This window comes from Phocoena phocoena, chromosome 5 (assembly GCF_963924675.1).
Source record: "Phocoena phocoena chromosome 5, mPhoPho1.1, whole genome shotgun sequence".
Classification (NCBI taxonomy): Eukaryota; Metazoa; Chordata; class Mammalia; order Artiodactyla; family Phocoenidae; genus Phocoena; species Phocoena phocoena.
In genome coordinates, this window is record NC_089223.1 from 117,117,530 (window position 1) to 117,142,570 (window position 25,041).

At 36.9% G+C, this 25,041-nt stretch overlaps 1 protein-coding gene across 1 annotated transcript in view; it reads left to right on the forward strand.

Moving 5' to 3' along the window:
• The first annotated feature begins 8,693 nt into the window (after positions 1-8,693).
• Positions 8,694-25,041, forward strand: part of METTL14 (methyltransferase 14, N6-adenosine-methyltransferase non-catalytic subunit) — a 29,325-nt gene continuing 12,977 nt past the window's right edge. The window contains exons 1-7 of the mRNA XM_065877970.1: positions 8,694-8,759; positions 12,814-12,902; positions 16,701-16,788; positions 18,176-18,256; positions 18,622-18,709; positions 23,528-23,618; positions 24,829-24,970. Coding sequence (XP_065734042.1) covers positions 8,694-8,759; positions 12,814-12,902; positions 16,701-16,788; positions 18,176-18,256; positions 18,622-18,709; positions 23,528-23,618; positions 24,829-24,970 — 645 coding nt within the window. The remainder of the gene's footprint in view (positions 8,760-12,813; positions 12,903-16,700; positions 16,789-18,175; positions 18,257-18,621; positions 18,710-23,527; positions 23,619-24,828; positions 24,971-25,041) is intronic.

Genomic DNA, 25,041 nt, shown 5'->3' on the forward strand with positions numbered 1-25,041 from the left:
CGTTGCGGAGCACAGGCTCCGGACGTGCAGGCTCAGCGGTCATGGCTCACGGGGCCAGCCGCTCCGTGGCATGTGGGATCTTCCTGGACCGGGGCATGAACCCGTGTCCCCTGCATCAGCAGGCTGACTCTCAACCACTGCACCACCAGGGAAGCCCCTGGCTTAGCTACTTTTGGTAGCTGTTCCCTGGCTCAGGTGTAAGGTCCCTAAATCATTAGAGAACAGGATCTAACCTTTAACCTCTCAGCCAGAGTGTCAGATGGAAAGAAACTCTCAAAATAAAACGAAGACTGGAATAACATCATTTTGAGGAGAGTTCCATTATGTCCTAATGGCACAGACAGATGAGGAGCAGGGTGTTTCTTCAATTCAGGGAAGAACAGATGATCAGAGATCTGATGATATAGGATCCAGGAGGTCATTATCACAGCAGCAGAAAGGGAGGCTGCTAAGAGAGGACTAAGAAGACTCAGACTGTAAATAGATCTAAGAGACATTTTGGGCACTTCTTGATCCTGAACAAAAGATTTAGGAGTTAGGTTCCCATGATTCTGCCGGTAGAATTGAATCAGAGAATTATTCTATTATTACTATTACTGTGACTGTACTTAGCCACTAACACTGTTCTAACTTTTCTCCTCTCCCACCAATCTACTTCTATCTTTCAGTTGAGAGAGACTCACAGAATTTCTGATTAAATTAATGTTATTCAGTATTTGTCATTTTACTGTCTACCTATTTAACTACCCATCTATATAGAGAGATTATTTAACTATTATCTAGCCTTAAGAAAATTCACCAAAAATAAATGTTTTAAAACAATGAAAGAATTATTCAATAATGAAAAGTAGTCTAATAAAGATAAAGGAATAAAAAGCTCTCATCACATCACTCTTCAGTGGTATGCTAAAGGGTGGCATAATTTCTATTCATTTTTCAAGCCATTCTCCAAAAAGTTATTATTACTCTTTGATATGAAAAATTCATTGCTATGATTTCAGATTTCACATAGCAACTAGGCTTTAAAAATGATCACATGTCAAGTTTCCATGCAGTATGAAGAAAAATATCCATAGTTATCTTAAAAGAATATTAAAGTTTTAAAGGCTTAAACCCTTTCCAAATATCTGCATGAGGCCAGATTTTCTTCATATGCTTTAGCCAAAACAACATATGACAGAAAAATTAATGCAGGAAAAAATATAAGAATCCAGCCATTCTTTAAGTCAGACATTAAACAATTTTTTTATAATGTAAAACAATGCCACTCTTCTCAAAAAAAATCTTTTGTTTTGGAAAATATAGTTATTTTTCATAAAATATATTGTTTATGCTAACATATAGTGAAATAGTTATTTAAAAATTCTTAAGTTTTTCTCAGTCTAATTTCTAATATTGTAAATAATGATTGATAAATCCTCACAAACATAAATTGAGCTCATTAAGGTCCTCAGTTTTAAGAGCGTAAAGGGGTCCTTGACCAAAATCTTTGAGAACCACTGAATTATTTCATTCCCTTTGAATTACAGTTGAGGAACCTGGGATACAAAATGGTTAGATCACTTGATCCAAGTCATAAAGCTAGTTCATCTTCATGGCTCCAGAATTTTAAAAGCCTACTTTACATTTATAAATAAAAATTCTACTTTTTTTTTTTTTTTAACATCTTTATTGGGGTATAATTGCTTTACAATGGTGTGTTAGCTTCTGATTTATAACAAAGTGAATCAGCTATACATATACATGTGCTCCCATGTGTCTTCCCTCTTGCGTCTCCCTCCCTCCCACTCTCCCCCTCCCACCCCTCCAGGCTGTCCCAAAGCCCCGAGCTAATATCCCTGTGCCTTGCGGCTGCTTCCCCCTAGCTATCTACCTTACTACGTTTGTTAGTGTGTATATGTCCATGACTCTCCCTCGCCCTGTCAAAACTCACCCTTCCCCCTCCCCATATCCTCAAGTCCGTTCTCCAGTAGGTCTGCGCCTCTATTCCTGTCTTATCCCTAGGTTCTTCATGACATTTTTTCCCCTTAAATTCCATATATATGTGTTAGCATACGGTATTTGTCTTTGTCTTTCTGACTTACTTCACTCTGTATGACAGACTCTAGGTCTATCCATCTCATTACAAATATCTCAATTTCATTTCTTTTTAAGGCTGAGTAATATTCCATTGTGTATATGTGCCACATCTTCTTTATCCATTCGTCCGATGATGGGCGCTTAGGTTCTTTTCATCTCCGGGCTATTGTAAATAGAGCTGCAATGAACATTTTGGTACATGACTCTTTTTGAAAAAAATTCTACTTTTATAAATTAAATTATATTTGTTATTTTGCTGAATTCTATTACAACATTACTGCTAGTTATATTAAGGTGACTAAAAGACTCTTGACATTTTAAAATTCTTTTAAAAATTCTACACAATGCATTTTATGAAACTGTAGAGTATATTTCAAGTTTCAGCTTCTTTGAAAATCCTTTCAGAATCAGACTTACATCTTGGATAAGTTGACAGTTTTTTTTTCTATCCCTGTGTTCTATTATCGTGTTGAGTTCCACAGGGTTTCAAGTAAATGAATACTAATAATATCAGAAAGTTTTTTCATTTCAAAATAAAGAGTGTGTCTTCAATGTTCTAATTATGTAATAAACACACACATAAACTTTATAAAATTATAAGTTTATAAGATATATTTCACTGATTTTCTACTAAAGTTTTGAGGCTATCCTGAGATAACTGAGTCTTATTCTAAAAACACAACTTAAAATGATCCGAGACAATTTTTCAGCCTAGCTAAATTCCAAATTTATCGTTAGATTTAGTTGCAACACAATCCCCAAAATTAATTTAACAGATGTAATATAATCCCACTAGTATCTCTAAGAATGTGGCATGCTTTGAGGCATAACTCTTTTGATGCCATTGTGTAATAAATGTGCTGTTCCACACAAATATAGACACAAAATCATACAGTACTTAGAATAAATAGAAACTGTTTTACATAGCATCTTGATGAGGTAAGCTTGTGTTATATCCTTTTAACACAGCAAGACACTAAGCAGTAAAGACCTGTTCAGACTTGCCTAGCTTAAATCATAGAATTACTGGTGAAGTCAAAGGATAAAAATTTCCATGTTTTCTGAAACTTGTGAAACACAATAACAGTATCCTGTCTTGCAGTTAGAATCAAGATAAGTTTGAGTTATATATTGTTCTACATTTTAAATTTACTTCATGAAACATGAATAAAGGACATGACTTAGTGGTAGATAGCGTGAGTTGAAATTATCAGAAACCAGAACTCACCTTCTTTGTTTCTGTAATTAATTAGAAACATTATATTATAAATAGTCCCTTCTGAGGACATACTGAATCTACCAATAGTTGAATACTCAAAAAGAAAATTGAAATATTAAACATTTAATAAATAGTATTTGAATGACCCCTATGTGCTTGGTGTTTGAGATGTGGTGAATATGAAAGGGAAGGCCACTGTTCTGATAAAGGTAGGCCACTGCCCACCTTTAAGTGGGGGTAGATGAAGTAAACAAATAACTTCACCTGGTCAAGTGCAAAAAGATAATAATAGTGAAACAGAGTAATAACACAAAGTGATAAAAGAAACACAGGCTTCATTCAATAAGGCCATCAGTGAAGGCACCTTGGAGCAGTTGACTGTGGAGAGACCTAATGAGGAAAAGCTAGTCCTACAAACATTGGAAGAGGGACCTGTAGATGCTGGGGCCAAAAGTAGGATGAAGCTTGTTGTATTTGAGAGACAAACAGAAAAGAGTTTGGCTGCAGTTTAGGGCACTAGGGTGAGGTGCAGGAAGATCAGAGGTTCATATACCGGGGTGAGGTCAGAGATGGGCAGGCCAGATGAGGTAAGTTCTCATAGGCTGTAGCAGAATTTGGATTTTACTCTAAGCCTAATGGGAAACTTTTGGAGAATTTTAAGTTAAGGAATCACATGATCTAATTTACAGTTTTAAAATAGGGAAGGAAGGGAAGAAGGAAAATAAATTGAGTGATGATGGTGATTTGAACCTGGGAGATAGTTGTAAAAATGGAGAAAAAGTAGACATATTTAGGTTATATTTTAGAATTGTTTCTAACAGGATGTGCCAATGATTTGGACAAGGGAAGTGAGGGAGAGGATGCTTATTTCCATGCAAAAAAATGTTACCTATTACTTTATACCACAAGTACGATCCATAAAAATAAAATTTAGACTTCATCAAAATTAAAACTTTCACTTTGTGAAAGACTCTAAGAGGACAAAAAGACAAGCTACAGATTGGGAGAAAAAATTTGAAAACTGTGTATGCAACAAAGGACTAATATCTAGAACATACAAAGAACTCTTAAAACACAACAATAAAAAGCAAACAATCCAGTTAATAAATGGGTAAGAGACATGAAGAGATATTTCACCAGAAAAGGTATATAATGGCAAATAAAGAAATAAAATGATGTTCAACATCATTATTCATTAGGGAAGTGCAAATTAAAACCATGAGATGCTTTTAGTAACATCAGAAAGTTTTTTCATTTCAAAACAAGGAATGTGTCTGCAATGTTCTATGCTTCATCAAATTGCTATGTAAGCCACACGTGTGTGTGTGTATGTATATAAAATATCAGAATAGGTAAAATAATAAATGCACACAAGGATGTGGAGAAACTGGATCACTTACACATTGCTTGTGGGAATATAAAATGATACATATGCTCTGGAAAAGTCTGGCAGTTAAAAAAACAAAAACAAAAAAAGTAAACATGCAACTACCACATGACACAGTAATTGCACTCTAGGCATTTATCCCAAAGAAATGAAGATATATTCACACAGAAGTTCTCTTGGACAGCACTGCCCCAAACATTGAGGAGACATGTAAAAATTTTGAGCAGAGTTGGAAGTGATAAAATTATAATTTTCCACAAATCTCTAGGAAGAATCTGATAGGCTGGAAACTGGTAGTGAAATTAGGATATGAATCAGGATATGTATCATCAGAAGTTGTATTTGCAGAAATGAAGACTGGTGTGTGTGTGTGTGTGTGTGTGTGTGAGGGTTGAGGTTAAGGGTGGAACTACAGGCACAGAGTAGATAAGGAGGCTGAAGAAGAGGTAGAGTGCTTTTTATTTAGGAAAATGGGTGGATACTGATCCCATTCACTGAAATAGGAAACACCTTAGGAGTAGAATTAAAAAATTATTTTTGAGAAGATGGGGGTGGCTGACAAATTCAGGTTATATCCATGTTAACTTTGAGATTGTGAAGGACACTCTAGTAAGATGGATAATACATAGATTTGAAAGAGTCGTTCTCAAGGAACTTAGGGGGAATGTATGGTCAGGCCACTCAAGATGGCTGTTCTCTTGCTCTCTGTGTGTCCCCTGCTCAACCAGCGCCTGCTGCATCTACAGCCTACTCACATGATTGACGTTCCTATGTACTTGCTCCAGGCCCCAGCTAGCCTTCTTATCAAAGGTGGGGAGGGGCATTCACCTCTACTGGTTTCCTTGGTAACTAATGAGCCCACCTGACATCTATTTCCCCTGTAACTGGTAATCTCCCTCCCTTCCCCACAGCAAAGACGGCCACCTTGTTCTGCCTGCCCTCCACCGCACCCGGTGGGGTTTTGCTCCAGGACTTTGCTTCAGACGTGTAGTCTCCCCCATGCATTGATGTCTCTGTTGCTGACTCTGGGCTCTTTCTTAGTCTTGAAGCTGGGCAAGCACAAGACTTGTAGGCCTACGGGATGCAGCTCAACAGGGGAGATGCATTCATTGTTACGTGGATCTCTCATTACTTCCTCAAAATAAGTGCCTAGAAGTTAAATTGCTTTTTCAAAGAATATGAATTATATGTGGGGACTTTCTAAATTTCTTCTCCCTCTTCTCCCCACCACACACATTCCCTAGTGGTCCTTATGTTGCTGTGATGAACCAATGTTACTGATAGGCATGTACAGTACTCCACAGGTGTGGTCTGGTATTTTAAAATTCATTGGTTGGGAGACAGATTTCAGAGTTATATCCCTTTCTTTGTGGAAACCGGGACAACCCTCTGCTGCATTCGAAAGACTTTGTAAATACTAAAGGTAGTTCACATTTGCATCTTCATCAGTACAGGTCCCAGGCAAGAAAACAGAAATCAAATAAGGAATTCTAAACAGACAGCATTTGCTATGGAGAAATGTTGACGGCTAAAAGAGCATAAAAGGGAAGGTGAGATTAAATCAGAAATTCCTAACTGCAGGAAGTGGCTACTAGTCCTAGAGCTGGTAGAACAGAGGGTGGAGGTGGTATTATCAGAGCCCAAGAGCAAATGCTCTTTTGGGGATGCCACGTGAGTGTAGGGAAAGGGAAAACAGGACCACCAAGGAGGGGTTGCTGCAGCTGGTGCTGGACTTTGTAAAGGGCACAGACACTGCCCTGGATACCAGAAACAGAGAGGAAGAGAACTAAGGAACAATAGCTTTCCCATGTTCCACCTTCTGATTTTCTGCCTGTGCAGAATTCTTACCAGAATCTTACAGGAAGCTGTCTGACAAGGAAAGCTGGGAACTACAGTTTGCAAACTCCCAGCCCAACCATCGTCACAGAGCAGAGTTCAGGTGAGTATGGGGCTTAAATACCACTAGCACCTGCACTACACTTTACCAGGAAAATTTTTTTCCCCTCCTTTAGGTAGTAAACTCCCTAAAGAAAAGCTGACTGATTTGGTTTTTGGTCTTTGATAGACTCAAGGGTCCATCACAGTGTCTGCCATATAAAATGCTCAATAAATATAATTTTTTTTTTTTGCGGTATGCGGGCCTCTCACTGTTGTGGCCTCTCATGTTGAGGAGCACAGGCTCCGGACGCGCAGGCTCGCGGCCATGGCTCACGGGCCCAGTCGCTCCGCGGCATGTGGGATCTTCCTGGACCAGGGCACGAACCCGTGTCCCCTGCATCGGCAGGTGGACTCTCAACCACTGCGCCACCAGGGAAGCCCTATAATAAATTTTTGAGTGAACAAAATGTCTATTCACATCACTGAAAAATGGTTCAAATCAGTACTCATCTTACCTGACTGGCAGGTGATGCAGCTGACTGTTAAAGAAACACACTTTAATTCATATGTACAAATTAGTATTGTCTTTTACAGTATAGGCCCCTTGGAAGTTAACATACTTTTTCAAACAGTGCTGCCATTACTCAAGGGATTTTTAGGACTCCTCTTTTGAAATTGCCTTTCAGAGCTAGTTCTTGAGAAAGACATGACAATTAGTAAGAGCCTAGTCTGCCCACTTTTGGCCTAGTCTGACCCACCTGCTTTTGATCTGGAGGATTTAGTACTATTTTCAAAAATTAAATCCTCTCTCAAAGAACAGACTTGTTACTAATCTTGGTAAGTATGTGCCACAACTTCCAATTAAACTTGGGGCAACATGACGTCTTAGTCTACTTCTGCTACTTTGAATTTGGAATAAGATGACAAATATGGTGTATAATGGTAATAACTTGAGACTTTGGTCCTGGGAGGGAGGGAGGGAGGGAGACGCGAGGGGGAAGGGGTATGGGAACATATGTGTGTGTGTGACTGATTCACTTTGTTATGAAGCAGAAACTAGCACACCATTGTAAAGCAATTATACTCCAATAAAGATGTAAAAAAAAAAAAACCAACTTTGGTCCTTGTTGCCTTCCTACGAAGAAAGGAGAATCATCACTGAGCCCCCCCGCCACAAGCATCAGTAGGCTATTTGTTTTCATATATCAGGGTTATTTCCAACTAAGACAAATGCACAAGCACAAAAAGGGCTCTAGTAGCCTCTGACCTCTAGGACATGAACCAAGACAAATTTTACTATCACCCTCCCACCTCTCTAAAGAATCCATAAAATGCATTATGGTAAAATAGGAAACTTCTCAAGGGCTAGTGAGTTGTGGAGAAGAGCACGGGCAGATGCAGTTGCCGTTCCCTGCCTCAAGTGGAAAGTAATAATAAAAAGCTTGATGAACACTTGCATGGTGGGATGTGTTTGGCTCTGTTTATTCTTTCAATCTTCACAACTCTGTGAGGTAGGCACTCTTATCCCTCCCATTTTACAAATGAGAAAACTAAAGGCTCACAGAGGTTGATTATCCAGACAAGGCCACTCAACTAGTAAACGACAGTCCAGGGTTCAAACCCCGAAATCTGACCCGCGTTAGTGCTTTCACGAAAAAACGGGTATCTGGCAATGATTAAAACGTCAGAACTGGCAACTGGGGAACTAACGGAAAAGGGAATCAACAAAACGGCCCACCACGAGGCAACAGTGCTGAAAGACCAAGGGAGCCTCAAGTCCCAGGAAGGGGAAAGTGAGGGGTCAGCGATTCGCCACCACAGCTCCAACAGCCCTAGCTCTGGACCGCCGAAGCCTCCACGGACGCCTCTGGCGCCGGCGTCGCAGGACCCTCATTGGGCCTCTTGTAGGCAGCGTCAAATCGCAGGCGTCCATAAGGAGGCGGGACTTCCGGGAGCGGTGGAGCCAAATTCCGGCCGCGCCGGAAACACCTATTGAGGAAAAAACACTGGGTACACGCTGCTAGAAGCTCCTGGAGAATTTTGTGTTCCACAGTCTCCGAAGAAAAATTGGGCGGGGGTCCGTCCGCTCGTTGCCAAGTTTTCGAGGCAGTGGAAAACAAGAGTTGGGACATGGACAGCCGCTTGCAGGAGATCCGGGAGCGGCAGAAGTTACGGCGACAGCTTCTCGCGCAGCAGGTCCGGGGCCCAGGGAGGGATCGCGAATGCGCGTGCGCGGCCGGCCTGTTACCTCCTCCTCCCTTTTCTGTCTCCTTACTGGCCACCGTGCAGTCCTTTCTGGTCCCGCGACCTTAATCCCTGCGCCCACCTACCCTCTTGTTCTCAACCCCCGGGGTACCCCGAATCTTTTCCTGTTTTACCTCGCGGTCATTGTGGTGCTGAAGCGAACGCCACGCTTGGTCTTCAGCAACCGCTAGGGAATGGCCGCCGAGTGGTGCTCAATGATGAGAATACAGTGGTCTTTCTGTATAAGTTACCGCAGTTCACGCAAAGAAAAGTGACTTGTTATCCTCCAGAATTTCTGTTCACTTTTATTTATTTATTTTTTTGCGGTACGCGGGCCTCTCACTGTTGTGGCCTCTCTCCCGTTGCGCAGCACAGGCTCTGGACGCGCAGGCTCAGCGGCCATGGCTCACGGGACCAGCCGCTCCGCGGCATGTGGGGTCTTCCCGGCCCGGGGCACGAACCCGTGTCCCCTGCATCGGCAGGCGGACTCTCAACCACTGCGCCACCAGGGAAACCCCCCTCTGTTCACTTTTTAAATGGTCGTTTGTGTCTTGCCTTTCTTTGTAGTCAGCTCCCGATTCTTGAGATTGGGGCTTCATTGTGGGTCAGGTTTACGGTATTTTCTCTGGGATAGTGACTAACGACTGCATTGGTAGAAGCCTGAGTGTAAATTTTAGATTCTGCATGATGCGTATTGCTGTCGACCCTGCCGTGTACGGTATCCTCGTCCTTACTCGCAGCTAATGTTTGAATTCTTAATCTGTATCGATCACAGCAAATCTCTGAAATAGGTAATATTGTCTTCATTTATCGGATAATGAAACATTGGCTCCAGAGGTTAATTTTTGCCCCGGCTCCTTCACCTCTGGGCAAGAAAGTTAAACCCAGGTTTGTCTCTCCAGATCTTGGTCTCACTCCTTCTTGTGTATGAATAAGTTAACGCTTGATTAGTAGAGTACACATGCAGAAAACGCAGATGCACACCTCTGCTTAATTAAAGTTAGAGGCTGTGTTTTACTTTCTACCACTCAGACCGGTAAAAGAGATGGGGGAAATGCTCACAGGTTTTGATGGGGCATCTTACTGTTATTTTTTTCAGTAATAAGTTTTCGTTTTAGTACACGGAAATCTGAGACCTATCCTCTTTTATGATTGGATGAAAAGATTTATGGTACAGTGTTAAAAGTGTGGGCGTTTAGGGAGTTCCCTGGTGGTCCAGTGGTTAGGACTCAGCGCTTTCACTGCTGTGGCCGGGGTTCAATCCGTGGTTGGCAACTAAGATCCCACAAACGCGTGGCCAAAAACAAAGGGGGCGTTTGGAATCAGATCTGTTACTGGCATAGTGATTTTGGACAAATCAGGTATCTTTTCCAAGCCTTCCTTTTCCCAGTTTCTATTATGTTATCTTCAAAAATGTTCAGCAGCTCTGTTACCACCAAGATTCTTACTCTTTAGTTTTGAATTCAGACGTCTGTTTGACTGAAAATAGTTGTAAACAGTGATTGGTTGAGTGTCTTACTATGTGCCAGGAGCTTTTGTAGACATTGGCAATTCAGCTATGAATAATAATAGGTGGTCCTACCCTCAGAGAGCTTACATACTGCACAGAATTTAATAATGGCTGCCATTTATTAAGTCCTTTCTGTGTGTCAAGACTCTGCCAAGCTTGTACATACATTATATTTGATCATACCAGTCAGATGCTATCTGTGTCTTATAGATGAAGAAAATAAAGCTCAGGAAATTTGTTACATGCTGAAGGCCACAAACCTTTTACATTTGCAAGCTGCAGTTTTAGGCCTTTGCAATACACCTGGCTGCCCCCTAGTACAGTTGGATAGGAACCTTTCCACCTAAGTAAGGATGTACAATATAATCAATGACAGACTTCCACTTTAGCAGCCTTTCTTTCACTTACTTTTCTCTGTATGAACAAGACAGACTGGTTTATTACTCTCCAGAACGTGATTTGTGCAGTACATACTTTATGATTTTTAAAAGTTGTCCTTTCTTTCTGATTTCTGTCTGTCCTCTGTGACAGCCCAGGTCAGAATTTTGTGATGAAACCTATTGTGATCTCCCTGGCTTAGACTCTTCTTCCTCTGAGCATCCATTTTCCTTACTGTTGGGCCCACTACTGTATATTATTAACCATCATACAGAATATAAACAGTTTGCGTGCAGCGTCTTTGCATTTAATCCCTGTTGACTTAATCTTCTATCCTAACTTTGTTTCTTGCCCTAAGTAAGTTTATAATAAATTTTTGTTGATTGATGATCTGTCAGAGTAGAGCACAACTCAAGTGTGTATAATTTGCTTGACTGACTTGGCTGCTGGATGAAGATATCGGATGCAGTATATAGGCCCAGACCACGATTGTGGCAATTGATGCTATCATCAACGGTTTACACCTGTTTTTATTTAACTTGTAGCTTTGTTTCAAAAAATTATACATGCTTTCAAATGATTCCAAATTGTCATAGTTATTCAAATAATGTATTTAGTGCTACCACAATGGGAAGTCTATTACTCCAGTCATTCCACAATTTTTAAAAAATGTTGGAGCATGAGAAGACAATTATATATGTAAGCACAATTTGATTTAAAGCATTCCTCTTGTAAAACATTGTATTCTAATTTACACCTTGGTAGAAAATCTCATTGGTTCATTCACATATTTATAAGCATGTACTATAAGTCAGATGTTATAGTAGCTGCTGAACATACAGATATCAACAGGACAGAGTTCTTCCCCTCAGTGAGCTAACATTTCAGTGGGGGAGAAGTAAACAAAAGTAAACTGATAAAGTAATTGAATTGTACAAATAAAAAATTGGAAGTTGTGATAGCGACTATGAAACAAATAAAACAAAAAGGGTGTATTAAGTGCTATGATCGGAATGAGGAAATGAGGAGGTAAAAATAATGGAAAGGAGGCTACCTATTCTGTATATAGTGTTCATGGAAGGACCCTCAGAAGAAATGTACTCATCTGAGATTTGAAGGGAGTCCGACTCAGTCTTGGGAAGAAGGTTATAAAGCATTCCACCTATGGGAATAAATGTGTTTTCTGACTAAAGAGAATAGGGGTCAGGAAGATTTTATGGAAGAGTTAAAATATCAGGAACAGTTGATATATTGGAAGAGATTTATCATTGGGGAAACCTTAGGGCAGTCATGAAGTGGGTAGTCTAAAGAGGCAGTGGTAATTGTTTAAGATCAAGGCTGGGGACTTGCAGCTCTAATATTGTAGTGTGCCTTCTCACCTTTCTTGAGCTAAGGGATTATTTAATGCAGATTTCCTCATGCCCTTCGTGTGCTTAAAAATATTAAGTGGTTCCTCATGGCCTGTAAATTGCATTCTATACTTCTTGGTTTGGCTTTTAAAGTTTTCCATGAATTGATCCCACACTATGTAGCCAGGCCTATTTCAACTAGTGATTTGTTTACATTTGTTGTATTTTGCAAAATTTCCCGAACTGCCAACCCGAATTTGCATCACTATTTTTCAGGTTTTTGTAAAAGTTTAGTATTGTGCCTATAATCATTATAAAGACTTGGCTTGAATAAAACTAAAAAGGTATTTATTACGGCATGGAATAAATAAGGTACAATACGTGAGCTGATGGATGCAGAGTGTTTAACAGTACATATCACACTATAAACACTATGTTAGCTGCTTTTTTTGTTGTTTTGTTATTGCTACTGCTGCTAAATTGTGTTTTATTATTTGCTTTAAAAGTAGAGGATTGGCTCAAGTTAATTGTAATTTCAAAATAACTGAAAGCATAAAATACTTTTCAGCTGGCAAAATCATTCTTAATTAACATGGTTTTTGCTCCAAGGTGTTTTCTGTTTTTCCTGCAAGGTAATTTGTCCATTTGCCTGCTGCAGTAGTTATGGGTTTTTTTTTTTTAATACTTGATGTATTAAATGCTGCTACAAATGACTAGGAAGGCTATTCAGTACACTGTCATCTAATTTTTGGTTTTTGCCTTTTCTCAGTTGGGAGCTGAAAGTGCTGACAGTATTGGTGCTGTGTTAAATAGCAAAGATGAGCAGAGAGAAATTGCTGAAACAAGAGAAACTTGCAGGTCAGTTGAATATTTTTTTAGTGACATGTTAGTATTTGTGAAAGGATCACTGTTTTAATAAACAATGATCCTAGGTATGAAGTGTGTTGTTATAAGTATCAGCATACAGATTTAGGAAACATTGGTTTTTATTGTTAGCTCATGAATTATGAAATACTTATTATCTGAATACAGTAAGTTTTCATTTATAAAGTAGTTAGAAAATGGAATGTTAGGCTAGGAGTTAGCTTATATACCATATATAATTTTATTTAAAAAATCCTTATTAAAAAAAACACACTTTGCCCTAAAAGTGGTATTGACTTGATAGTTCATAAAGCATTTAGAATTTTTCAGTATTGTAGTTATCAGTTTTTTTTTATTGGAGTATAATTATTTCACAATGTTGTGTTAATTTCTGCTGTACAGTGAAGTGAATCAGCTATATGTATACATATATCCCCTCCCTCTTGGATCTCCCTCCTACCCCCTGCTATCCCACCCATCTAGGTCATCACAGAGCACCAAGCTGAACTCCCTGTGCTATACAGCAGGTTCCCACTAGCTATTTTACACATGGTGGTGAATATATGTCAGTCCTACTCTCCCAGTTCATCCCACCCTCCCCTTCCCTCTGCCCCCTGTGTCCACTCATCTGTTCTCTACTACTTTGTCTCTATTCCTGCCCTGCAAATAGGTTCATCTGTACCATTTTCTAGATTTCACATATATGTGTTAATATATGATATTTGTTTTTCTCTTTCTGACTTACTTCACTCTGTATGACAGACTCTAAGTCGACCCACATCTCTGCAAGTGACCCAATTTCGTTCCTTTTTATGGCTGAGTAATATTCCATTGTATACATATACCACATCTTCTTTATCCATTCCTCTGTCGTTGGACATTTAGGTTGCTTCCATGTCCTGGCTATTGTAAATAGTGCTGTAATGAACATTGGGGTACATGTGTCTTTTTGAATTATGGTTTTCTCAGGGTATATGCCCAGTAGTGGGATTGCTGGGTCATATGGTAGTTCTATTTGTAGTTTTTTAATGAATGTCCATACTGTTCTCCATAGTGGCTGTATCAAATTACATTTCTACCAACAGTGCCAGAGGGTTCCCTTTTCTCCACACGCTCTCCAGCATTTACTGTTCATAAGTTTTTTTGATGGTGACCTTTCTGACTGGTGTGAGGTGATACCTCATTGTTGTTTTGATTTGCATTTCTCTAATAATTAGTGATGCTGAGCATCTTTTCATGTGCCTCTTGGCCACCTGTATGTCTTCTTTGGTGAAATGTCTATTTAGGTCTTCCACCCATTTTTCGATTGGGTTATCTGTTTTTTTGATATTGAGCTGCATGAGCTGTTTGTATATTTTGGAGATTAATCCTTTGTCAGTTGCTTCATTTGCAAATATTTTCTCCCATTCTGAGGGTTGTCTTTTCATCTTGTTTATGGTTTCCTTTGCTGTGCAAAAGCTTTAAAGTTTCATTAGGTCCCATTTGTCCGTTTTTATTTTTATTACTCTAGGAGGTGGGTCAAAAAAGATTTTGCTGTGATTTATGTCAAAGAGTGTTTTTCCTACATTTTCCTCTAAGAGTTTTTTGGTGTCCGGTCTTACATTTAGGTCTTTAATCCATTTTGAGTTTATTTTTGTGTGTGGTGTTAGGTAGTGTTCTGATTTCATTCTTTTCTATGTAGCTGTCCAGTTTTCCCAGCACCACTTAGTGAAGAGGCTGACTTTTCTCCATTGTATATTCTTGCCTCCTTTATCAAAGATAAGGTGACCATAGGTGTGGGGGGTTTATCTCTGGGCTTTATATCCTGTTCCACTGATCTATATTTCTTTTTTTGTGTCAGTACCATACTGTCTTGATTACTATAGCTTTGTAGTAGAGTCTGAAGTTGGGAGCCTGGTTCCTCCAGCTCTGTTTTTCTTTCTCAATATTGCTTTGGCTGTATGGCGCCATTTCTGTTTCCATATAAATTGTAAAATTCTTTGTTTTGATTCTGTGAAAAATGCCTTTAGTAATTTGATAGGGATTGCATTGAATCTGTAGATTGCTTTGGGCAATATAGTCATTTTCACAATATTGATTCTTCAGATACAAGAACATGGTATATCTCTCCATCTGTTAGTGTCATATTTGTTTTCTTTCATCAGTGTTTTATAGTTTTCTGAGTACAGGTCTTTTGCCTCCTTAGGTAGGTTTATTCCTAGGTATTTTATTCTTTTTGTTGCATTGGTAAATGGGATTGTTCCCTTAATTTATTTTTCTTATCTCCTGTAGTTAGTGTATAGGAATGCAAGAGATTTCTGTGCATTAATTTGGTATCCTGTACCAAATTCATTGATTAGCTCTAGCAGTTTTCTGGTGGCATCTGTAGGATTTTTCTGTGTGTATCATGTCATCTGCAAGCAGCAATGGTTTTACTTCTTCTTTTCCAATTTGTATTCCTTTTTTAAAAAAAATATTTATTTTTCACTGTGTTGGGTCTTTGTTGCTGTGCACAGGCTTTCTCTAGTTGCAGCGAGCAGGGGCTACTCTTCATTGCGGTGAGTGGGCTTCTCATTGCGGTGGCTTCTCTTGTTGCGGAGCATGGGCTCTAGGCATGTGGGCTTCATTAGTTGTGGCTCGTGGGCTCTAGAGCGCAGGCTCAGTAGTTGTGGCACATGGGCCTAGTTGCTCTGCGGCATGTGGGATCTTCCCGGCCCAGGGCTCGAACCCGTGTCCCCTGCATTGGCAGGTGGATTCTTAACCACTGTGCCACCAGGGAAGTCCTTCCAATTTGTATTCCTTTTATTTCTTTTTCTTTTCTGATTGCCGTGGCTAGGACTTCCACAACTATGTTGAGTAATAGTGGTGAGAGTGGACATCCTTGTCTTGTTCCTGATCTTAGAGGAAATGCTTTCAGCTTTTCACCATTGAGAATGATGTTTGTTGTGGGTTTGTCATATATGTCCTTTATTATGTTGAGGTAGGTGCCCTATATGCCCATTTTCTGGAGAGTTTTTATCTTAAATGGGTGTTAATTTTGTCAAATTTTTGTCGAAGTTTTTCTGCATCTATTGAGATGATCATATGGTTTTTATTCTTTAATTTGTTGATATGGTGTATCACATTGATTGATTTGCATATATTGAAGAATCCTTGCATTACTGGGATAAATCCCACTTGATCATGGTGTATGATCCTTTTAATAGAGATTAATAGAGTTTCGGAGTGTTCCTCTGTCTGTAGTTTTTGGAAGAGCTTGAGAAGGATAGGTGTTAGCTCGTCTCTAAATGTTTGATAGAATTCACCTGTGAAGTCATCTGTTCCTGGACTTTTGTTTGATGGAAGATTTTTAATTACAGTTTCAATTTTATTACTTGTGATTGGTCTGTTTATATTTTCTGTTTCTTCCTGGTTCAGTCTGGGAATTTTTTACCTTTCTAAAAATGTGTCCATTTCTTCCGGGTTGTCCATTTTATTGGCATATAGTTGCTTGTAGTAGTCTTTTATGATCCTTTATAGAACATCAGTTTTGCTCAAGACACATTAGAATGATACATAATGTAGAAGTTTCTTTTTGCCATGCATACCTTATAAAAGCTTAGTTTCTTATTTGTTTGCTTTCTCAAAAAAAAAGTACAGATTATTCGTCAGGTTGTGTTACTTTTAAGATTTATAAACTGGGTGAATAGATACTGTTTAGTCAGGAAAAATTTGCCTTGTTCTGTTTTTATAACCGGTTCTTTAATATTATTAATGGACACATTTATACATCTTGTATGTATTTGTGAGTGATATTTCAGTTTTAATTTTCAGGGCTTCCTATGATACCTCTGCTCCAAATGCAAAACGTAAGTATCAGGATGAAGGAGAGACAGATGAAGACAAAATGGAAGAATATAAGGCAAGTAGAGAATGGGACAATTTTATGGTCAAGAAGAAAATAAGTCCTTACAATCCGTAGAGTCTTACCCAGGAAAACAAAATTTGACAAGCTGAATTTTGACAGAATACTGAATAATTGTTGATGTAATTAGGTAAATTTAAGACATTTATATCAGTTTAACACACAAAGTATGTGGATTAAATTAGGTGATGTATATGAAGCACTTAGCATAATGCCTAGTAAGCACTAGGCAATAGCATTCTTAAATAAGAGTAAGGAGGTAGATGTATCAGAAACTTTGGATAATTCAATCATATTTCGAGAGGCTACAATACTGTCTTCTTTGAGTTGCATTATTCCATGTTAACAATATAGGGTAGTACAATTAAAATATTTAGAGAACTCATGGGCTAGACAGCAGTGTAGAACCATTTCTGACAGAGGCCCAAGGCAAAAACCCAGCTTCTCAACTTGTAATTACAATATGTAGTTGAAAAGAAAGTTAAGGACAAAAAAACCTACCTCCATTTTTTTCAAATTAATTGTCATACAGCTATATTCAATAGAGAAGAGAATAGTTTCAGTAAATCTTTAGGTATAATTATCTAATTTCATAGATATTCTCTTGTGTATTGGTTGCATTTGATATATCCTCTTATATAACTTAACTATTTGTGATTATATTAGGTCAAACCATATACAGTTTCTCATATTTTAACATTTTTGACTTATAAAATAGCAGTTTCGTATGGTTTGATCTAGTAGTAATAAAATTGCCCCATTGGTGGTCATATCTTTCATGATTTGAGCTAAATTCTAATATTTAAGGTATTATATCAGAGATAAATAATCCTAGATAACTTAGTCAACAAAATTAGTAGTTATAGACAATTATTACTGAAGAGAGTGAAAAAGAAATATTTATTTTATATATTATAAGCATAACTAGTTACAGCTAATGATGAGAAAGCAAAAACTTCAAGTTTTTTTTAGATTAAAAAAAATTTTTTTTAATTTGTATTTTATATATTTATTTATTTGGCTGCATCAGGCCTTAGTTGTGGCATGTGGGCTCTTCATTGCCATCTGTGGGCTTCTCTCTAGCTGTCGGCCGCGTGCATGGGCTTACTTGCCCCGCGGCACGTGGGATCTTAGTTCCCCCACGGCATGTGGGATCTTAGTTCCCTGACCAGGGATCCAACCCGTGTCCCCTGTGTTGGAAGGCAGATTCTTAACCACTGGACCACCAGGGAAGTCCTGACTTCAATATTAGACTTTTAACAGTAATTTGAAAACTTTATTGTGTCTTAGGGAAAGAAAATATTTATATGAGTCTTAATACTCGAGATACCATAATATGTAAGATACTCCTCTTATATATAAAATGTATACTTCCTTTTCCAAGGATGAATTAGAACTGCAACAGGAGGAAGAGAATTTGCCATATGAAGAAGAGATTTACAAAGATTCTAGTACTTTTCTTAAGGTAAAAAAATAATTTTCACGTCCATAAGTTCACATTTCAGCTCTATGCCTGAAAAGATTTTAAATACTTATTTGTTTTCAAGATTTTTTCAGTTATTGAGGGATCATTATTATAAAATAAAGGTCATTTAAAATTATTCATGAAATATTCTTCTGATGCTTGCCCATTTAGGATGAGATAATGCTTTATTAATGTCTGTAGATACTGAATTATAATACTATTATTTTAATAGTGATGTTTTCTGTTTTTTTTTAATGTCAATTAACTTATATTTTGTATGGCCTCATAATAAAAAATAAAGTACAGAGTTAGTGTATCTGCCCTCAGAGCGAATGCTGTTTATTTAATTTTGATGTTTTCTTTAGGGAACACAGAGTTTAAATCCGCATAATGATTACTGCCAACATTTTGTAGACACCGGACATAGACCTCAAAATTTCATCAGAGATGTAGGTATGTCAGATTTGTTGGGAATATGCTATTGCTAGCTGTTGATTACATGCATGTAGTTTATCCATTTTGTGGTTTATTTCTAACAAAATTATTTTTCCTGGCTTGGCTTCCCCTTTCCATTCTTAGTACTTCTAGTACACTCTCTTTTTCCATCAAGCAGTGTTACTTTTTTCCTTCCTCCTTCCATTTTTCCTTCATTTTGGTTCTGTAACTATCCCTCATTTTTATTTTGCCTTCATTCACTCCTTCGATGCTCTTCCTTTCTTAATGTAAATCTGATTCTCTGACTTATATTATTTTCCTTTTGTCTAAAGAATTTCTTTTAACATTTCTTGCAAGGCAGGCCTGTTGGCAACAAATCCCCTCAATTTTTGTTTGCCTGAGAAAGTCTTTATTTTTCCTTTACTTTTGAAAGATTAATTTTGCAAAGTACAGAATTCTAGATTGGTGTTTTCTTTCTTTCAACACTTTAAGTATTTTACTTCACCCTGTTCTTGCTTGTTTCTGAGAAGTTGGGTATAGTTCTTAACTTTGTTCCTCAATAGGTTTGGTGTTTTTTTTTCTGGTTTCTTTCAGAATTTTTTCGTTAGCTTTGATTTTCTGTAGTTTGAAAATGATATGTGTAGGTATAGCTGGGTTTTGTTTGCTTTGGGGTTTTTTTGCATTTATCCTCTTTGGTACTCTCTGAGCTTCCTGTGTCTGGGGTTTGATGTCTGACATTATTTTGGGAAAATTCTCAGTCATTATTATTTCAAATATTTCTTGTGTTCCTCTTTCTGTTTTTTCTCCTTCTTATATTTCCATTACTCATGTTACCTTTTGTAGTTGTCCCACATTCCTTAGATAGTCTGGCTTTCTTTTTCCAATTTTTGTTCTATTTACTTTTCAGTTTTTGAGGTTTCTATTGAGATATCGTCAAGCTCAGAATCTTTTCTAAGCTGTGTCCAGTCTACCGATAAGCTTACCAAAGGCATTATCCCTACATTTTTAAAAACAGCTTGACTGAGAGAATTCATGTACCATACAGTGCACCCATTTAAAGAATATAATTGAGTTTTTTAAGAATATTTATAGATTTGTGCAACCATCGCCACAGTCTAATTTTAGAACTTTTTTAAAAAATTGAGGTATCGTTGATTTACAATATTATATAAGTTTTAGGTGTACAAATAGTGGTTTACAATTTTTAAAGATTATATTTCATTTATAGTTATTATAAAATATTGGCTGTATTTTCTCTGCTGTACAATATATCCTTGTAGCTTATTTATTATATGCGTAGAAGTTTGTACTTCTTAATCCCCTCCCCCTATTTTGCTCTCCCTACTTCCTTCTCCCCCCGGTAACCACTAGATTGTTCTCTTTATCTGTGAGTCTGTTTCTTTTTTGTTATATTCACTAGTTTTATTTTTTAGATTCCACGTATAAGTGATAATATACAGTATTTGTCTTTCTCTGTCTGACTTATTTCACTAAGCATAATACCCTCCAATCCATCCATGTTGTTGCAAAAGGCAAAATTTCACATTTTTCTTATGGCTGAGTAATAAGTGTGTGTGTGTGTGTGTATGTGTGTGTACACCACATTGTGTGTGTGTGTGTGTGTGTGTGTGTGTATGGCACATTGTCTTTATCCATTTACCTTTGCTGGACGCTTAGGTTGCTTCCATTTCTTGGCTATTGTAAATAATGCTGCTAAGAACACTGGGGTGCGTGTATCTTTTTGAATTAGTGTTTTCATTTTCTTCAGATATATACCCAGAAATGGAGTTGCTGGATCATGTGGTAGTTCTATTTTTAGATTTTTGAGAAACCTCCATACTGTTTTCCACAATGGCTGCACTGATTTACATTCCTACCAACAGTGTACAAGTCCCCTTTCTCCACATCCTTAGAACATTTTCATCTCCCCTAAGGAAATTCAGTACTCATTAGCAGTCAGTTCCCATTCCTTCTCCCACAGTTGCCCCTCAGCCTTAAGTAATCATTAATTGACTATTGTCTATCAGTTTGCCTATTCTAGACATTTCATATAATTGGACTCATACAACATGTGATATTTCGTGACTGGGCTTTTTTCACTTAACATAATGTTTTCAGGGGCCATTGATGTTGCAGCATATTATCAGTACTTCATTTCTTTTTATTGCCAAATATTCCATTGTATGTACATACCACATTTCATTTATTCATTTGTGTTGTTTCCACTTTTTGATTGTTATAAACTCTGCTGCTATGAATATTCATGTAAAGTTTTTGTGTAAATGTATGCTTTCATTTCTCTTCGGTATATACCTGGGAGTGGAATTGCTGTGTCATGTGGTAATTCTATGTTTAACTTTTTGAGGAACTGCCCAAATGTTTTTCAGAGCAGTTGTACCATTTACATTCCTACCAACAATATGTGAGGCTTCCAGTTTCTTACCAACCTTGACATTTTATTATCTGTCTTTTTTTTTTTTTTATCTGTCTTTTTAATTATAGCAGTCCTAGTGGTATAAAGTAGTATTTCATTGTGGTTTTGATCTACATTGCCTTAGTGACTAATGATATTAAGAATCTTTTCCTATGCATATTTTTCCACTTAAATTTAGAGAGGTGTCTAAACCCTGCTTATTTTTTAATTGGTAATTTGTCTTTTTATTATTACATTGTAAGAGTTCTTCATATATTCTCAGTACAAGTCCCTTATCAGATGTATGATCTGCAAATATTTTCCCCCATTCTGTGGGTTGTCTTTCTTTTGGCCACACTGCGGCTTGCAGGATCTTAGCTCCCCGACCAGAGATTGAACCCATGCCCTTGGCAGTGAGAGCGCAGAGTCCTAACCACCGGACCGCCAGGGAATTCCCGTCTTTACACTTCTTGTTGGTACCATTTGCAACACAAAAATTTTAATTTTGATGTAATCCAATTTATTTTTTCCTTTCTTGTTTGTAAGCAACATGTAGAAACTGATTTTAATGTTTTCACAAAATTTAGATGTAGCACAAAAAGTTATGATAATGGTAAGTGAAATAGGCCAGTCATAGGATGACAAATATGCATGCACTTACAGAGGTACCTAAAATAGTATGTGTACATAAATACATACACTTTTATGAGGTACCTGGAGTAGTCAGTCTCATAGAAGCAGAGAATGCAGGAGTGATTGTCAGGGTCTAGAGAGAGAGGAAAATGGGGAGTTGTTGTTCAATTGGTATAAAATTTCAGTTATGCAAGATAAATTTTTTCTGTAGATCTGTTGTGTAGCAAATTGTCTGTAGTCAGCAGTACTGTTGACTATAGTCAGCAATACTTAAAAAAATTTAAGAGGGTAGATTTCATCTTACTTAAGTGTTCTTACCACACACACATACACATGCACACACACTAAAACCAGAGGAACACAAAGAAACTTTTGGAGGTTATTGATATGTCTTACCTTGATTGTGGTGATGGTTTCACAGGTGTATGCATATGTTCAAACTCATCGAATTGCATACGTTAAATATAGGTTTAATATATAAGGTTTTTATTTATCAATTATACTTGCAAAAGCTGTTTTTCTCCTCAAAGTTATGATAAGTTATATTGATATAACCAGATTTCATTATCAGACTTTCTGCTTTTAAGATACTTATTTCTCCAAGGCAAAGAAAATGTACTTAGGAAACTATTATGGATTGAGAAAAAGGTGTACCTGTTTTGTAGATGATTGAGAGCTGACTGTATTGTGATTGAAACCTGACTGTACTAAAATCTTCAAACTTGTTTCATTTGAAATTTGATCTGTAACCACTGATTGAGGAGGCTTTATAAAATCTTTCACTTTTTTACTCTTTGATATTAAAGTTATTAAAATGTACTTCTGGTTTTCAACTTAAGATGTTTATCTAATTTATATTGTCATGAATATGCTTCTTGTAGGGAAGAAAGAAAAAACAAAATAAAAACTTTTAGGAATCTTTGATATTCAAGCCCTACTTACTCCTACAGTTGTTTAAACAGTTATTATGTTGTTTTACCTAAAATCTCTTCTGAGGCTCAGAGATTTAAATATTTTTGAGGACATGGGAACAAGTCTCCTGTTTTTAACCTTTATGGAACTTGGAGATGTTTTTCAAGGTCCTAAGCTTGAAAATGTATCTGAGGATTTGGTTTATAATAATGTGGAGTGAGATCTTTAAAACTATAAATATTGATATAGGAAATATTCTTAGAGAAAGTGACTTATCTTGGAATTGGTAGTACAATTTAGATAAGTAATCAGAGTGAAGGAGGTGTGCACTAATGACTGTTAGGGACTCATTATCTTTTTAACTAGATTTGTTCTGGGATTGTGTCCATAAAGTGTAGCCACTTAATTTAAGATCATCAGTAGTAAAGAAGAGAAATCCTCATTTTCTCTGCTTTGGATAACTGTCTAAGAAACTAAGTAAAAATTTTAACAATCACTAGATTCTTTGGGAGAAAGACTTTTTTGAGTAAAAAGAAAATGCAAAAAGCATGATTGAAAGAAAAATTTTTCCTGAGAACAGAATGGCAAAATTTGATGCTATAAGCAGGTTAGTTAATTTAATAAATTTGAGAAATTAAATGGTTAATTGACTTGATCTGGGCTTTAGAACATCTGGGAGTTTGCCTGCCTGTGGAATTAGGGTCATTAGGTATATAAAATGTATATATGAATTGTTTAAAAGTCCTCAGACTTTTTTAAAAGGATATGAGGATGAAGAGGCGGTTGTGTATTGTTTTGTTCTGAGCAGGCTCGTCACGTTTGAATGCATTGATACTCATTTGTTTTGAAATTTGGAATTTACTATGTTTCCTCTTCAGGTTTGGCTGACAGATTTGAAGAATACCCTAAACTGAGGGAGCTCATCAGGCTGAAGGATGAGTTAATAGCTAAATCTAACACTCCTCCTATGTAAGTGGGGTTTTTTGTTCCCAACTCAGGCTTAAAATATTAGTCTTTTCAAACCCCTTTTCTGTTTGAAAAAAATTCACTATCTTTGTAAGGTTAACACATTCTCTTTCTTCTGTATAGTAAAATATATTAGTTTGAAACTCCAGTGCTGAGTACACAGTAGGATCTCATTTAATTTATTTTCAGTTTTCTAGACAATTTACTTTAAATTACTAATTTAAATTTTTTTCTTAGAAAATCATATTTGTTGTATTCCTGATTATCTTTAAATGTTTTTAAATGACTGTTCTTCTCAAAAATTATTTATTGAAGAAAGTTAGAAAACTTAGAGAAGGAAAGTAAGAAAATGAAAGTTAATTATAACTCAGCAACCAGAGATGCTATTAACATTTTGGAATACAAAAATTCATTTTAACCTTTGCTAAACAGACTAATGCTGCCCTAAAAAAATGTGTTTAAGGTCTTTGAAATTGGAGACTCTCTTTATTTCACATTTAGCTTACTTTGAACATTTTGTACATTTAACAGTTTGCTAAAATGTATACTGTTAATGATTAGAAGAACCACAAAGACGTCTGAGTTTGTGGCAAAAATTTTAGCAGACTAATATTCATCCTGTTTAAAAACACTCTTATATTTAAAGTATTTTATATTTATATTTAAAATACTTTCATACTATGTGGAAATAACCATTAAGTAAAGGCTAGTAGTAATTTATACTAAGTAGCTAGAAAAAACTGTTAAACAATATTACTAAGGCACAAACTAAGGAAAGAAAATTATGTCCATTTTTAGAAACTTTTTTAGAGGGAGGAATTTAAAACTTACTAACAAATAGTTTTTCTAACTTAACGATTGTGGAAAAAGTAATATGGTATTCTTTGGAATATTAAGATGATAATGGAAAGGGGCTCAGACACTCATCTGAGTATGGATTTTCAATATAAGAAATGAGAGAAGTTTGTATTTTGGATGTTTGTGTGGGACTGTGATTTTACTTTGTGGTGTGAGTGTATCCATGTCCTCTGGAAGAGCACTGGTAGATGGTTTACTGTCTGTACTGAGGAAGGATACTCCTCCATAAAAAGGTATTCAGTAATTAGCTTATGGTGACTTTGTAAATAGTGTTTAGGAAATATTTAAGAAATTTCTTTCATTACCACTGTAAAGTATTTGAAAATCTCTTACATTTTATGCTTTAATCAAATAGGTACTTACAGGCAGATATAGAAGCCTTTGACATCAGAGAACTAACACCCAAATTTGATGTGATTCTTCTTGAACCCCCTTTAGAAGAATATTACAGAGAGACTGGCATCACTGCTAATGAAAAATGCTGGACTTGGGATGATGTATGATCAAACTTTCTACATTGTAATGAATCATTTATTTTTCAAATAAATATATGTCTGATCAGAAAGTA